This window comes from Etheostoma spectabile, chromosome 1 (genome assembly GCF_008692095.1).
Source record: "Etheostoma spectabile isolate EspeVRDwgs_2016 chromosome 1, UIUC_Espe_1.0, whole genome shotgun sequence".
NCBI lineage: Eukaryota > Metazoa > Chordata > Actinopteri > Perciformes > Percidae > Etheostoma > Etheostoma spectabile.
Window position 1 is genome coordinate 19,761,469 of NC_045733.1, and position 13,424 is coordinate 19,774,892.

Below are 13,424 nucleotides of genomic sequence, written 5' to 3' on the forward strand. Positions count from 1 at the left end.
TTAGGATCTAATTCCGGCTCTGCTTGGTGCTTTGGTGACCCTGTTCATCAAAAGAAGTTCTCTGTGGAATAACATCCCAAGTTACAAGTTTTATCACAGGAAAGTACATTTTAAAAAGAAAGTCAAATCTTGCCTTAATTCGTTTACCCTGAGGTTTAATATGATATCATTGGGTGATTGTACATATATTTTCTTTTCTGTATATGTAATATACTTTAATATATAACTTGGTCTTCAAGATATTTCTTATTTTCTTGTTTTTCTTTTGTTGTTTTTGTGGTTGCTTTCTTGTTATTTAGTTTCATCCACAGATATTATTTTACGATGTTGTGTTTATTTTATTTCTGGATGTATCGTGACATGTTGTAATATTAAATGTTGTTGTGGACCCCAGGAAGACTAGCTGGTCGTCTAGGCATCGGCTAATGGGCATCCTTATAATAAATACAAATTCAAATGGGTATGAAAAGAACGTAGCATGAAGGATGCTGTATATTGGGAGATACAGAGAGAATGACCAGAGAATGAAATGTGAAGGAAGACGGAGAACCACCACAACACATCCTCTACACATTAAGTTGACTTTAAATGGAATCAACATTTTTTGTTGACTGATAGATAAAAATAAAAATATATACTGTATATTATAAAATATATACTAGACTCTTAACTAGAAGGCAATTCTTGCCAGAATTCTTGACTGCAAACGTTCCAGAAAAAAAATGTATTGTTCTAAATCACTATTTTGTTGGAACATTGGATGCTATCTTGTGTGTTGTGTATTTTCATTCTTAATAATACACATTTGCTTAATGTAAACAAACTGTCCGTGGTGTTGCTGCCTGAAGGAGCTGAGTGCTCCGAGCTGGGAGCTGGGATGCACAGATGCAGCTATCTTTGAGTGGTTTCTGTGTGCTGCAGGCAGAGAGTGCTTCATGAAAAAGATGTAGTTGATCACAACATCCCCGGAAGTTGTTTTACAGTTTACTGGTCGTGTTGCAGACATTCACTAAGAAGGACTTCTCCCTGCAGGGAAGATGTATGAAGGACAACTTATGTGTAATGGTTTCCACAGGAAAGGGTTAGCTGCACTGCAACAGAATGTATTTCCACCTCCTTCTGAAGCCTTGGGCAATAATTTGGTATGTGAATTGGCACCGCTAATGTCTTTTCTTCTGCTGAGGTTATCATGTTTTACTGCCAGTTCACATCCGCCAGCGACATTTCATTCTCAATATTTTCACTGGAAAGGTCACAGTGCTGCGTGGTCTATGATCATATGTCAACACCAAGAGTTTATATATTTTCAGATGGTTAAGATATTTAAACTTTTAGAAAATGAGCTCTGTGTTTCAAACAGGTTGTCAATAGTTGCTTAGCAACAAGAGCCAATACCAGGTTGAAAGCAGAAGTGCCTTGTAGGATTCATGTGTGCAGAGCTGAACAGTAACACAGTTAGCCAGGATAATTCACTTAGCGACACACTGACATTGCTGTGTGTGTGTGTGTGTGTGTGTGTGTGTGTGTGGTGTGTGTGTGCGTGTGCGTGTGCGTGTGCGTGTGCGTGTGCGTGTGTGCGTGTGCGTGTATGTGTGCGTGTATGTGTGTGTGTGCGTGTGTGTGTGTCTGACAGTGGAGACATTACAGGGGCTGGTGAACGACAGCCTGGGTGGGGCGATGGCCAGCATCCAGGAGGGAGGAGGCGCGGGGCCGGTGTGTTTGCCCCGTCGGGCCGAGACCTTCGGAGGCTTCGACAGCCACCAGATGCACAGCAGTAAAAGTAAGTCTGCTGGAGCTACATGCTTGTGTTTTTTATGGAGAGAATGTGCAGAAGTGGTCAGCCAGACTACATTTCATGACGCCTGAAACAGTCGAAGACACTGAACCTCGACCTGCTGGTGCGGTCCGTGCATATAGCTGCATCAACTGAATGACTGGTTTTTCATGGTCACATAACAGCAGGCTCCACCCCCAGCACTTTCCACAGTACCCTTGTTCAGTGCAGTTAGGTACAACATTTTAGACAGGGACTTGGACAGCAGAGCTGATACTTCCTGAGGAAGACTTGCCTTGGGGCGATACCTCTGAACTGGTGGCTTGTAAGCTCAGAGTGGGACTCTGCTGGCACTGTGGCAGCCATTGAGCCACTAGAGGTCCAGACTTCTACATCAGTAGCAGTACCTGGAGAACTCCAAAATGTTTTTGGCAGTGTGATGTTTTTAAAATATATTTATCCTTTATTTAGTTCAGTTTAAAAAGCAGACACAAAACATTGACATATTGAGGCCTTATGGCATACAATCAAGACATTATATACACTAATATTAGAGTTGTGTGGTATCAACTGAACCACATACTGTAAGTAGTTCACATTTGGTTAACAGTTAAAGGAGGGATCACAGGGATACAGTAATGTATGTGAGTAGAGCAAGGGAAATGCATCAGCAAACATGATTCAATTCTATTGTATTTATAGCGTCAATTCATAACAAGTTATCTCGAGATACTTTACAGATCAAGATACAGATCTAGACCACACTCCATAATTTATAAAGGCCCAACAATTCTAGTAATGCCCCCAAGAGCAAGCATTTAGTGTGAGAGTTGCGAGGAAAAACTCCTTTTAAGCAGAAACCTTGAGTGGGAGGAGAGACCTGAGACAGACCCAGGCTCTTGGTGGGCAGTTGTCTGACGGTGCCGGTTGGGGGTGTGATGAACAGTGGCAATTATAGTCACAATAAAGTTAATGGAGCTATGACTAGAAATAGTAGTTGTAGTAGTAGTCCATGGTGTAGCAGGTCATTACAGATGTAGCACGGCACTGCAGGACGTAGCAGCATTTTTTAAACTAATATACAGTATAAGCCTCTACAGTCTTAATATTACATATGTACAGTATATACAGTATGCATATATGTATGTATGTACTGTATGTGTATGTATGTATATGTATGTTTATATGTATGTACATGTACAGTATGTTTATATGTATGTGTATGTATGTATATATGTATGTATGCATGTATGTGTGTGTGTGTGTGGGTGTGTGTATATATATATATATATATATATATATATATATATATATATATATATATATATATATATATATCCACTACATTGTACTGTGTGTATTTGACAATTAGACCTAACATTTGATTGTGTGATTGTTCTTTTTGTTTAATATAATAAAAGATTCTTATACGTTTTCCATTTTATTGTGCCCCTGATCTCATACTATCTCTCAGTAGACCTGGACGTGGATTATTTGTTGCCCGGTTCATCTTTCCTCCTGTGGTTTGCCTTCATGTCAGGTGGAGACGGCGCCGAGAGCGAGGATGCAGCGGGAGATCTGCGCAGGACCGAGTCGGACAGTGTTTTAAAGAAGGTGGGCATCTCAGCAGCCAATTATTCTTGACTGTGAAGCTGCGACGCCCCCATGCATCAATGAAAACCTGAGGCCATGTGTGGGGGTGCATTTGTCCTCCAACAACCATTAACAACACCATTAAGATTAATTTAGCCACTTCTCTTCCTCCAGTGAATTAGCCTCTTGACTCTTCCTGCCAGGGCCTGTTGCTAATGGTGACCATCAGTTGTATAAGAATTCAATATGATGATAGGATAGAAAATTAATGGGCGTCCTTTAGGTGCAGCTATTGTAGTTACAATGGATGCTAGCCTTTGTAGTCATATATCCTGCAGATATCAAGCACATCTTTTACAACATTTTAGTGAAGCTACTGTAGTACGCTGTTCAACAAACGCAGTCTTTGCTCTTTGTTGTCTCTGAACCAACTTGACACCATTCCCTGTTAATTATACTATTTGAACAATTTAATTTACATTTTATCCTCGGCATTGAGCCAAAGTTCAGAGAGGCTTCGAGAATAAAAGCCCAAGTCAGAATAATTATTAATGAGATAATGCAGAGGTATTTCAAGCATTCTGTTTTGATTATTGATTATTTATACAGTAAACTCAAGACTGCTGTATTACTGTATCAGTGGCACATAATAATAGCCAGATGCAAGTAGATGTTTTCAGCACACCCACATGTGCAGCTGTAATCACATTCAGTCATACTGTATACATTGTGCAGTATGCATGCTCACATACACACACACACACATACACACACACACACACACTGTTCCACTGTGTGTGTGTGTGTGTGTGTATGTGCGTGCGTGCGTGCATTACTGTGTTCTGGCTGTACAGTACTGAGTGTGCGTTTGTGCTTGTGTGCAGGGAGGAAACGCCAACCTGCTGCTGCTGCTGAAAAGGAACAGTGAGGTAACGCTGACTTCCTTCCTCACACTCGGTTCCAACTGCTGTTTACATGGAAACTGTCCAAACTCTGTGTTACTGTCATCGTTCTCAGCATCAGTACATGTAGAGGCTAAGCTAGAGCAGTAGTTACAGCAGCAGCAGTAGAAGTAGTTGTTGTTGCACAGCAGAGGTTTGTATTAGTAGCATTAGATGTTAGCAGCATTATCTGTAGCTCTTAACTAATAAATAAAAACCAAAATGGCCAACAAATGCACATGGCCAGCAAAGTAAACTTCAGTTTGAGCTAAAGGCTAACTTATTTAATCTTGCTAACATCCTCACAATTATGCTAACATTTTGATATTTTGCAGGTGTTAGGTTTACTTTATTGACCATTGTAGTGCAGTGTGTCAGCATGCTAACATTTAGTAATTACAATTAATCAATTTTGCAACCTTTAAAAAACAATATTGACCTACTCATAGCGCTAGATGAAAGGTCGGGTCAGCTCACCAAAGCTTTTAAAGTTCAGCCTCTGGGGACCATGAATGTTGTGCCAATCCTGGGGCGCCTGGATAGCTCACTACTCCTACTGGATGTGGATTACATAGCTGAGGGCCAATTCTGCTGCCTGTCCTGTGATGGTCCAGCCCCAGTATGAGCCATAACTACAGCTATAACTTCTAAGATAATATTCAGATATCATTAGGCCTATATAAAGCCATCTCCTGCTACCCTTCACCTGGCTGGATGCTCACTAACACAGGCTTTTACACAGGTGTTACACCAAAATCTGTGACCCGTCACAATGTGTGCTGTGTAGCGCCGTCTACCTGCCGTACATCATTCTGGGACTTTGCTGTTAAAAAAATCAAAGTGGGGCAGAGGCATTAATAAAAACTATACAAGAATAGCGTAATATAATAATTTGTTCAGATCATCAGATGAAAAATTAAACTTTAAGATGACAAGTTGAAATGCAGATTATGTGAAAAGGTTTTCTTTCTTAACATAACCATCCTAAAGTACACTATATGTTTGGTAACACTGTTTCTACAAATGAACTATGTAGAAGTTCTGAAAAGATGCATTATCACAGATTAATTCAAATACTTCTTTGATCATAGTAATTTAATCTAAACAGGCCAATAATAGTTCCAATGAAATATTTAACAGGAAATAAAAAATGTTAACGTGCAAAACCCTTTCTGCAGATGTGTTACATAATGAACGCTGTTTTCTGCAGTTCCCAGTGAACATTAATTAGAGCATTTGTGTCCTAGTAAACATCGGTGGCAGCTGAATGCTTGGTGGCCTTGTCTATTTGTCAGTGTGAATGAAGAGGAGGTCACATCAGGTCACTTTAAGGCTGGCTTTGACTAAGAATCCACGGGTAAATTCATACTGCTAAAGCTTGGTATAAGGAAAAGTCAACATTTAATTTGAAGCACTGCTGTCATCCATGGTGCTTTTGAGCAAGCAGTCGAGTGCAGCATATTGCTGCAAATCAAACATCAAACAGGCCGTCTTCTCCATCCAACAAAGAAGAACACACCAGGATGTTTTCAGTGTACATGATTCAGTGATTTCTCTTTTCCAACAGCAGGTCCTCCACAGTGTCTCCAATCTGCATCTGCTGCTCAGCACTCTGCAGGTAAGATGGCTTCCACACAGTGTATACGTGTGCCCCAGATCAGAATTGAAATGATGCAACTGAGATTTCTGAGATACTTTCAGTTGCAATGTGAGCATAGCCATAATAAAGAGAGACAAAATAGACAATACCGTGAGTGAGGTGTCTGATCTGTCTGGTCTGCGGCTCTGACTGTGGCTCTCCCAGGCGGTGGTGGTGCAGCAGGACAGTTTCATAGAGGACCAGCGGCAGGCCCTGAGCGAGCGCTCCTCCTCCTGCACGTCTTTATCCCGGGCGTCCTCGCGGCCCAGCTCGCTGATTGAACAGGAGAAGCAGCGCAGCCTGGAGAAGCAGCGGCAGGAGCTGGCATCCCTGCAGAGACAGCAAGCAGCTCATGCTGAGGAGAAGAGGAGAAGGGAGAAGGAGTGGGACACGAGGGAACAGCAGCTGACTGAAAGGGAGGGGCTGGTGCACATGCAGGTAACTATGCAGCATTTTCTTAATGTGTTGTGTAATGCCAGTGTAGTATCGTGTTGGGAAATGGCCTCGGCAGACTCTGTTTTAAAGAGAACAGGTTACTGGTTGAAAGCATTATTTGAGAATGAAACTTAAATAATAACCTAACCCTAACACTGATTCAAAGTCATTAAATATGTTGGGAATTAAGCATATTAAAAAGTTTTGCAAATTGAAGCTCTTTACAAAAAATTGAAGCAAATCAGGTGTAAAATGCTGTAATAGTTTTTTACGTATTACATATTAATAATAAATCTTCAACACTAGTTGTAACACCTACAGATGTGTAATATGAATTAACACAATATAACTTATCTATTCATTCTTGAAAACAGACTGTGTCTTTGAATAGTACCATTTCAATAAATCTATCAATGCATCTCCCAACCACTGCAGGAGGAGGAGGTCCTGAAGCAGCAAAAGGAGCTGGAAGAGGAGAAGGAGAGGCTGCAGAATAAGAAGGAGGCGTACCAGAAAGACCTGGAGAGACTGCGAGACGCCCAGAGGAAGCTGGAGAGGGACAGAGAGGCCGTGCAGCGCCAGTACGACAAGATGGAGGAGCTCCGTCTGTCTGAGGTGAGAAGGGACTCTTTAAAAATGTTAACAGTAATGAGAAGTTGATCTGTTGCTCCCTGCAGGAGAAGTGCCTCTCTGTTATCCCTGGGCTACAGGGCAACTCTCAATGAGCTAGGAGGGACTCAGTGTTTTGCTCAATGACACTTCAGCAGGCTGGGTGTTTATGGATACTTGCAATGGAGGCTTGAACCTGGATCCTCTTGAAAGGGATTTTACGGCACCATATAAAATGGAAACAGTTCTGCTTTGCAATCTAAACAGCAGAATTATGGTTCTAGGCCAAAAGCTGTAATTCAACATTAGTTTTGTCTTGAATTTCCACCATTACAGTAAATTCTTTTATGCACACATTTATGCTCATCTTTTATTCACGGTTAGCAGTAAAATATGCACCTGTTCATACATATTCACTTAAAGATGTAGATAACAGCTGTACGTTTTTCTTACTTTACTTCCAGAGGACTCCCTCTACAACGTTGGATGAGTCCCAGTTCCCCGGCAGCTCCCAGTCTCTGGAGCTGGACCCGCTGGACTTCTCCTCCCCCTCCCTGCTGCAGCTTCAGCCCCAACGGTCTAGGCTCAAAGGGAAAGGCCTGAATCCCTTTACCTCATCCTCCAGCAACCTGAAAGGCAGTGACGCCAACAACCAGATCTCAAAGAGCCTTCTGCAGCTGGCCAAGAACAAGAGCAAAGAGGAGAAGCAGAAGGAGAAGAAGAAGAAGAAGGGCAAAGGGGGGAGCACACCGACAGCAGGTAGAGACTGGTGATCAGGAGGGATTTACATTCTGTTTAATAAGTGGGAGTCAGCAGGCTGGAGTTGAGTTTTATTGGCCAGGACACTTTAGATTGGAAGAATGAATACGTCAAGTCTTCAGTTGTTTTAGGAACGGAAAACTAAACCCATGTTTGAGCAGAAAAATGTTTCCCATTGTGTTTCACATTGTAGTGCATGCTGGGTAAACTAACCCACTGTACAGTAGATATGACATCAGGTAAGACCATATACTGTATAAAAGAAGTGGACATAACACCACAACGTCACCCATTGGGTTTGTGGACTGCCGTTTTCTAGCCTCCAGTTTGGCATTTTGGCCGCCTCCAACTTTTTTTTTTGGAGCCATTGACCATATTTTATTATTTGGGGGGGGGGGGGCAGTAGCTCAGTCAGTAGGGGGAGTTGGTTTGGGAACCACAGGGTCACTGGTTCAGGTCTCCATACGAACCAAAGTACGGACTGTGGACTGGTAGCTGGAGAGGTGCCAGTTCAGCTCCTGGGCACTGTCAGGTGCTCTTGAGCACCGTACCCCTCCCCCCCCCAACTGCTCAGGGTGCTGGTCCAGCTGGTGGCCCCCCCACTCTGACATCTCTGCTTTTGTGCATGAATACTGTCGGTCCTGAGCAGTTGTGTGTATTTCAGGCCTGTGTGTAGTGATTACGAACAAACGGAGTGGAAATTGTAATTTCCCGACTGGGGATCAATAAACAGTATAAATTATTATTATTGTTATCATTATTATAAATATTTGGATGAGTTTTAAGCTAAATGCTCATTTACCAGCTAGCGCTAGCTACTATCTTATTTAGCCAGGTATGACACCATAGTGTCATAACTAAAACTAAACTAAAACAAGTTCACGGCTATTTAAATGTACACAATGTCAACAACACACACTGCTAAGCCTCTATGTTGATTGACAGGTCGGCGTGGAAGCAACTAGTCAATCACAAGGTAGCCCCGCCCTCATTAATTTTATAATGAATGGGTGCATAATTTACAAAGTGAACATCATGCTGTATTTATGGAGGTTTAAAAGCAGATATTGAGACCATAAACTATTAAATCAACTGAGAAGTAGGGTCATATTCTCATAGAATTCTATACAAACGGACTTCTTTTCCAACCAGCAGAGTCGCCCCCTGCTGGCCATCAGAGAGAATGCAGGTTTAAGGCCCGGAGGTTGCTGCTTGGGAATGACCAGGGCTGAACAGAGCATGCATATTATGGGATATTATGGCCTCTGCCAGGGGAGTTCCCAGTGAAACTCTTGATAGCTATAGTGGATACTTTCTTATTACAACACTGTGGACGCATCCACATGATACAAGCCTTCCATTATCGCACACTAAATTGTACATTGTTGTTATCAAGATATTGCCTAGGAAAGTTTATTAACATGGTATTTGTAACCTATTCTCTTTTTGAGTATAGAAGACAATACTGCATATTGCAATCCTGTTATTCAAGTGTCAGCTTGTGTCATAATTGCTCTTCATCTCTTTTAGCCTGTAGTGAATGCAGACCCAGTTCTTTACATTTACCATCCATCCCAGGTCACTGTGCAGCAGTCTCTGCTGGGTCCTAGCATCAGCTCTTCTGTGATTCTGAAGTCTGTCATTGTGTCCCAAATACATACTAAATGTGTACAGTATGTACTTTAAACTAATCCCTACTGTGCTGGTTTTGTTTTGCATATACAAGCTATCAATCTACTTGATTTGAAATGACACAAAGCGTGCACAGACTCAAACTGCATCTTTGGATCGTCATTGCCAGTTCAACTAAACAGAGAGCAAATGCTTCTCAAAAATGCGTATAGTTTTGCTTTCTTATGTATATTTGCTTTGTGTACTGCATTGTGGAGGTCCATCAACATCATACACAAAGATCTTTTTAGTATAAATGTGCTTTCTTTGTGCACACTAAATACCTGCTTAGTATGTAGCAGGACTTTGGGACACAGCTCAGATTTTAAAAGTATTTCTGTCTTTATAGAACACAACACAGCACATTGAACACTACAGTGTATGCACAGTACAGGCTGCATACAAAATACACTCAATGCAAAACGCATTGAATCACATGACAGTAGAAGTACATTTGTAGATATGAAAGGATGGCTCTGATGCCCATTAGGCTGCTCACTGAGGCAGCTTCTGCCACTTCTGAAATGGATCTCAAAGACGGCCCGATGCACTGGGATGAGGTTTGATTAGTGGGAAGCAGCGTGATGCTGCTCGCTAACTCCCTGGAGAAGAGTCCTCTCCTGTAACCGTGACACTGACTCTGCCTCTTCTCCTTCCTCCAGACCCCCAGCACCTCCCTGAGCCTCCTCTGGAAGGAGAGATCTTCTTCTGCTGAGAGAAGTGGCTCTCCTCCTCATCATCATCATCTTCAACCCATGACAGCCATTCCAGAGGAATGTGTTGCTGCCAAGTAGTAATACATTCATCTGCCTACGTAATACTGCTGTTTTGGCACCTTTTTGAATCACCTTTAAAAGGCTTTTTTTCGTATCATGACAAAGAGAAATTTAAAATTACATGCAATACAAAGACAAAAAATATATTTTCTTTTACTTTAAAATCCTATGCTTCTAGTTTCTGGAAAGTACAAACATTTTAGGAATTCTGTTATGGTGTGCAAGTTGACATACATAAAAATGTAAATATAACATGGAATAGCAATACATTTTTGGGTATTCTTTTCCTTTTTTCTTCCAGAAGAAACCATGGTTACATGACAGTAGATTCATTTCTTCATTTTGAGTTTCAAAGTGAACACACTCTGCCAAGTGTATCACAGGCTCCACTGCCTTTTTGTTGGCAGGTTTTTTTGGTCCCATCTTTTCAACAGTCCATTCTGGTATAAGTTCCACACCAATAGGCTATATTATTATTTATGGAAGCGAAAGGTCCTGTGTTTCATTCAGAAATGCTACTGTATAGATTCACATTGAAAGAAAATTGCAGCTGAGCATTCCTAAACTCAATATTTGAGAAGCAAATTTGGCTGCGTCCACTAATTTTGTCTCTGGTTGGTAAGCAAAATTTCATTGAAATAGCGTCAGTAGTTCTCTTTAAAGATGGTATGCCATCATTCTTGTTCCTTGGCTCGCTTTTAATTAATTTGAGTAATGGATATGTCTTTTTTGGAGCGACACTCTTCAGATGTGTGTTTCTTTTCCAAGACTCAATAGTAATGAACGGATTGAGACATATCTTCCAAAGTCTAATGTCTCAATTCATTTTATTTTAGTGTATTTTAGAGCCTTGGATGGATATTAGCTTGATCCCTGCTTTATCTGCCTGTCAGTAGGCTTTTATGCAGCCCTCATCTTTAATCTGAGCGCTGATGAGTGGGGGTTTCCTTAGCTTTTTAATTGCATGTAACTCTGCAGGTAGCATACTAATGGCTTCTGTCTGTTAAATAGTTCAACTTTCTCTTTCAGTCTCCCTCTTTCACTTCTGATAATAGACTGTACATGCACATGGCTGATGGCTTCAGGAAATGGAGGCTGTTCATGTAGGTAAAAAGCAGCTGGTTAGAGGAACTGAAAAAGGACGTTAACTAAAAACACCAAATGGCGCTATATGTCCCTGTTTGGACGTGTGGTGACTTAACCTGCTGCGCGGGTACCGCCTGAGTGTCTGATCATTGCAAATGAATCAACACTCATCAGTGTTGCCGAGCACTCTGGTCCTAATATGTTGCAATAGAAGACACTGATGCTCATGAAAAGCAAGAAATATCCAAAGCGAGATAATGGGTTGAAGTACATGAAAGATGCTGCGGCTCCTTTTGGTTAGTGTTGAAATGGAAGTAGGGGCTGGTAGCTTTAATATAACGTTTCCAGGTGACCTGTCTGACCTGTCTTAATTTTGAAGCCTGTGTTTTATCCCCACTAGGCCCAGATTGTGGGCCACACACTACCTGCTGGACAGGTAGGAAGGACAAACAGAAGAAGTTAGAAAAAGGACTGTTTCCCGTGAACTACCGGGCAGCGCCACTGAACTGCTTTCTGGCTGCCTCTTTTGTCGTGTGGTTTGGTATCGGGCTGACTGTGTTGAGGATTTGACTTCATGTCCAGGCTGTTTTATTATAGTTTGGGTTCTATGAGGCTTACAGGCCAATTAGTAGCTCCGTGTCTTTGTCTATGGCTTTGGTGTAATCCTGTCAAAGAAATGGAGAGTAATGGTCTTGTTTCTGTTGCTTTAGGTGTGTTTGGACCACTAGGGAGCACTGCACCTATGACTAAATTAGTTCCCTCCCTCACACAACAACTGGAAAGTATGAAACTTTGGTTTTTAAAAGGTTTAATTATTTTTTTTTAACATCTTCTCCCTCCTATGAGAATTTGACATATTTTTCTCAGCAGGTCCTTGCCGTAGATAGATAATGTGATGAGCGTGGCTCTCACACATTTGTAATTGACTGCAGTAACAAATAAGTTGTCAGAGATTGTAATTGGTTATTCAGTGAAACCAGTCAGCAGCAGCTTTGAATGTGGAAAAGAAGAAGGTCTAACGGTTGGTTGGGGGGGGCGACCGACAGAACCACAAACCTCTCTCTCTGTAAGGAACAATCAGCAGACACGAGTCAGGAGAATGAAGTCCCCCCACCCGCCCCTGAAGATGATTGGGCTGTCCATGAGACGAGTGTGTCCATCAGGGGGACGCTGCGCGGCCTTCCATCTGAACGATGAAACGCACCAGAGTAGAACGGAGAGAGAGGAGAGCTTTCACACCTCTGCTTTGACACAAAGGAAACGTTTGGACTATAAAAGGGATACAGAAGTGTTTCATTCCCCACATTGTAAAAAAGGGCAAAGACAGATATGTAAATATGATTTATGTATAAAACCAATCAAATGTAAAATATTGTTTCATTTGTGATCTATTGCAAGATTTTGTAAGAATGTTTTATTTATGTTTTAATCTCCCCCTTGGGGTGATGTAAAGTCATATTTCTCTCATAATAAAAAAAGTCATAAGGGACATTCTGAGTGTTTGTTAATTGTTATAATTTGTCCTAAACAAAACAATTAAACAATAAAGAAAGTTTAAAAAAATACTTGCATACTTTATCATTCATATGCCAGATACTGCCCTGGTAAATATTTACCTAGAATACTAAAAACACACCTCCTCATCTATAACCGGTGGAACCATAGCCAGTCATGTACTGTATGTTCATGTGCAATACAGAGAAAGAAAACGTGTGAATGGGAAATTACGGTCTAGCTGTAAGTGGGATCTTCGGACTGCTTTGATGAAGGCAAGATGGCTGGAAGCATGGTTGAATGTCGCATGTGTTCTCCAACTCTTCTTTAGTACTGGAGAACGGTTCAGGTACCTTTTGGAAACAATGTCCGATTCAAACGTTTCGTTGCAATGTTCCAAATGTGCAGGACCTGCTAGGGGGGCCAGAGACCCCCGTTCCTTCCTCCCTCTGTGCATCGGGTGCAGTATTCCTCCAGGATTTCATGTTTTCTTTGATGACTGATTACATATTGAAGGCATTTTCCAACCAAAAGGGCCTGGTTCTGGTTGGTTTGCTGTTATCAGTCTAATGCAATAGTAAACTGAACGTATCTCTGGGATTTGTTGGTCAGGCAAAACCAGAGTTAAAGATTCTATGAATTCTGGA

At 41.5% G+C, this 13,424-nt stretch overlaps 1 protein-coding gene across 1 annotated transcript in view; it reads left to right on the plus strand.

The window, feature by feature from the left end:
- akap13 (A-kinase anchoring protein 13) overlaps positions 1-12,774 on the plus strand; it is a 103,902-nt gene extending 91,128 nt beyond the window's left edge. Inside the window, 8 exon segments of the mRNA XM_032523208.1 lie at positions 1,634-1,780; positions 3,315-3,388; positions 4,252-4,296; positions 5,879-5,926; positions 6,113-6,385; positions 6,818-6,997; positions 7,456-7,750; positions 10,084-12,774. Coding sequence (XP_032379099.1) covers positions 1,634-1,780; positions 3,315-3,388; positions 4,252-4,296; positions 5,879-5,926; positions 6,113-6,385; positions 6,818-6,997; positions 7,456-7,750; positions 10,084-10,136 — 1,115 coding nt within the window. The 3' untranslated portion in view covers positions 10,137-12,774.
- Positions 12,775-13,424: the final 650 nt, after the last annotated feature.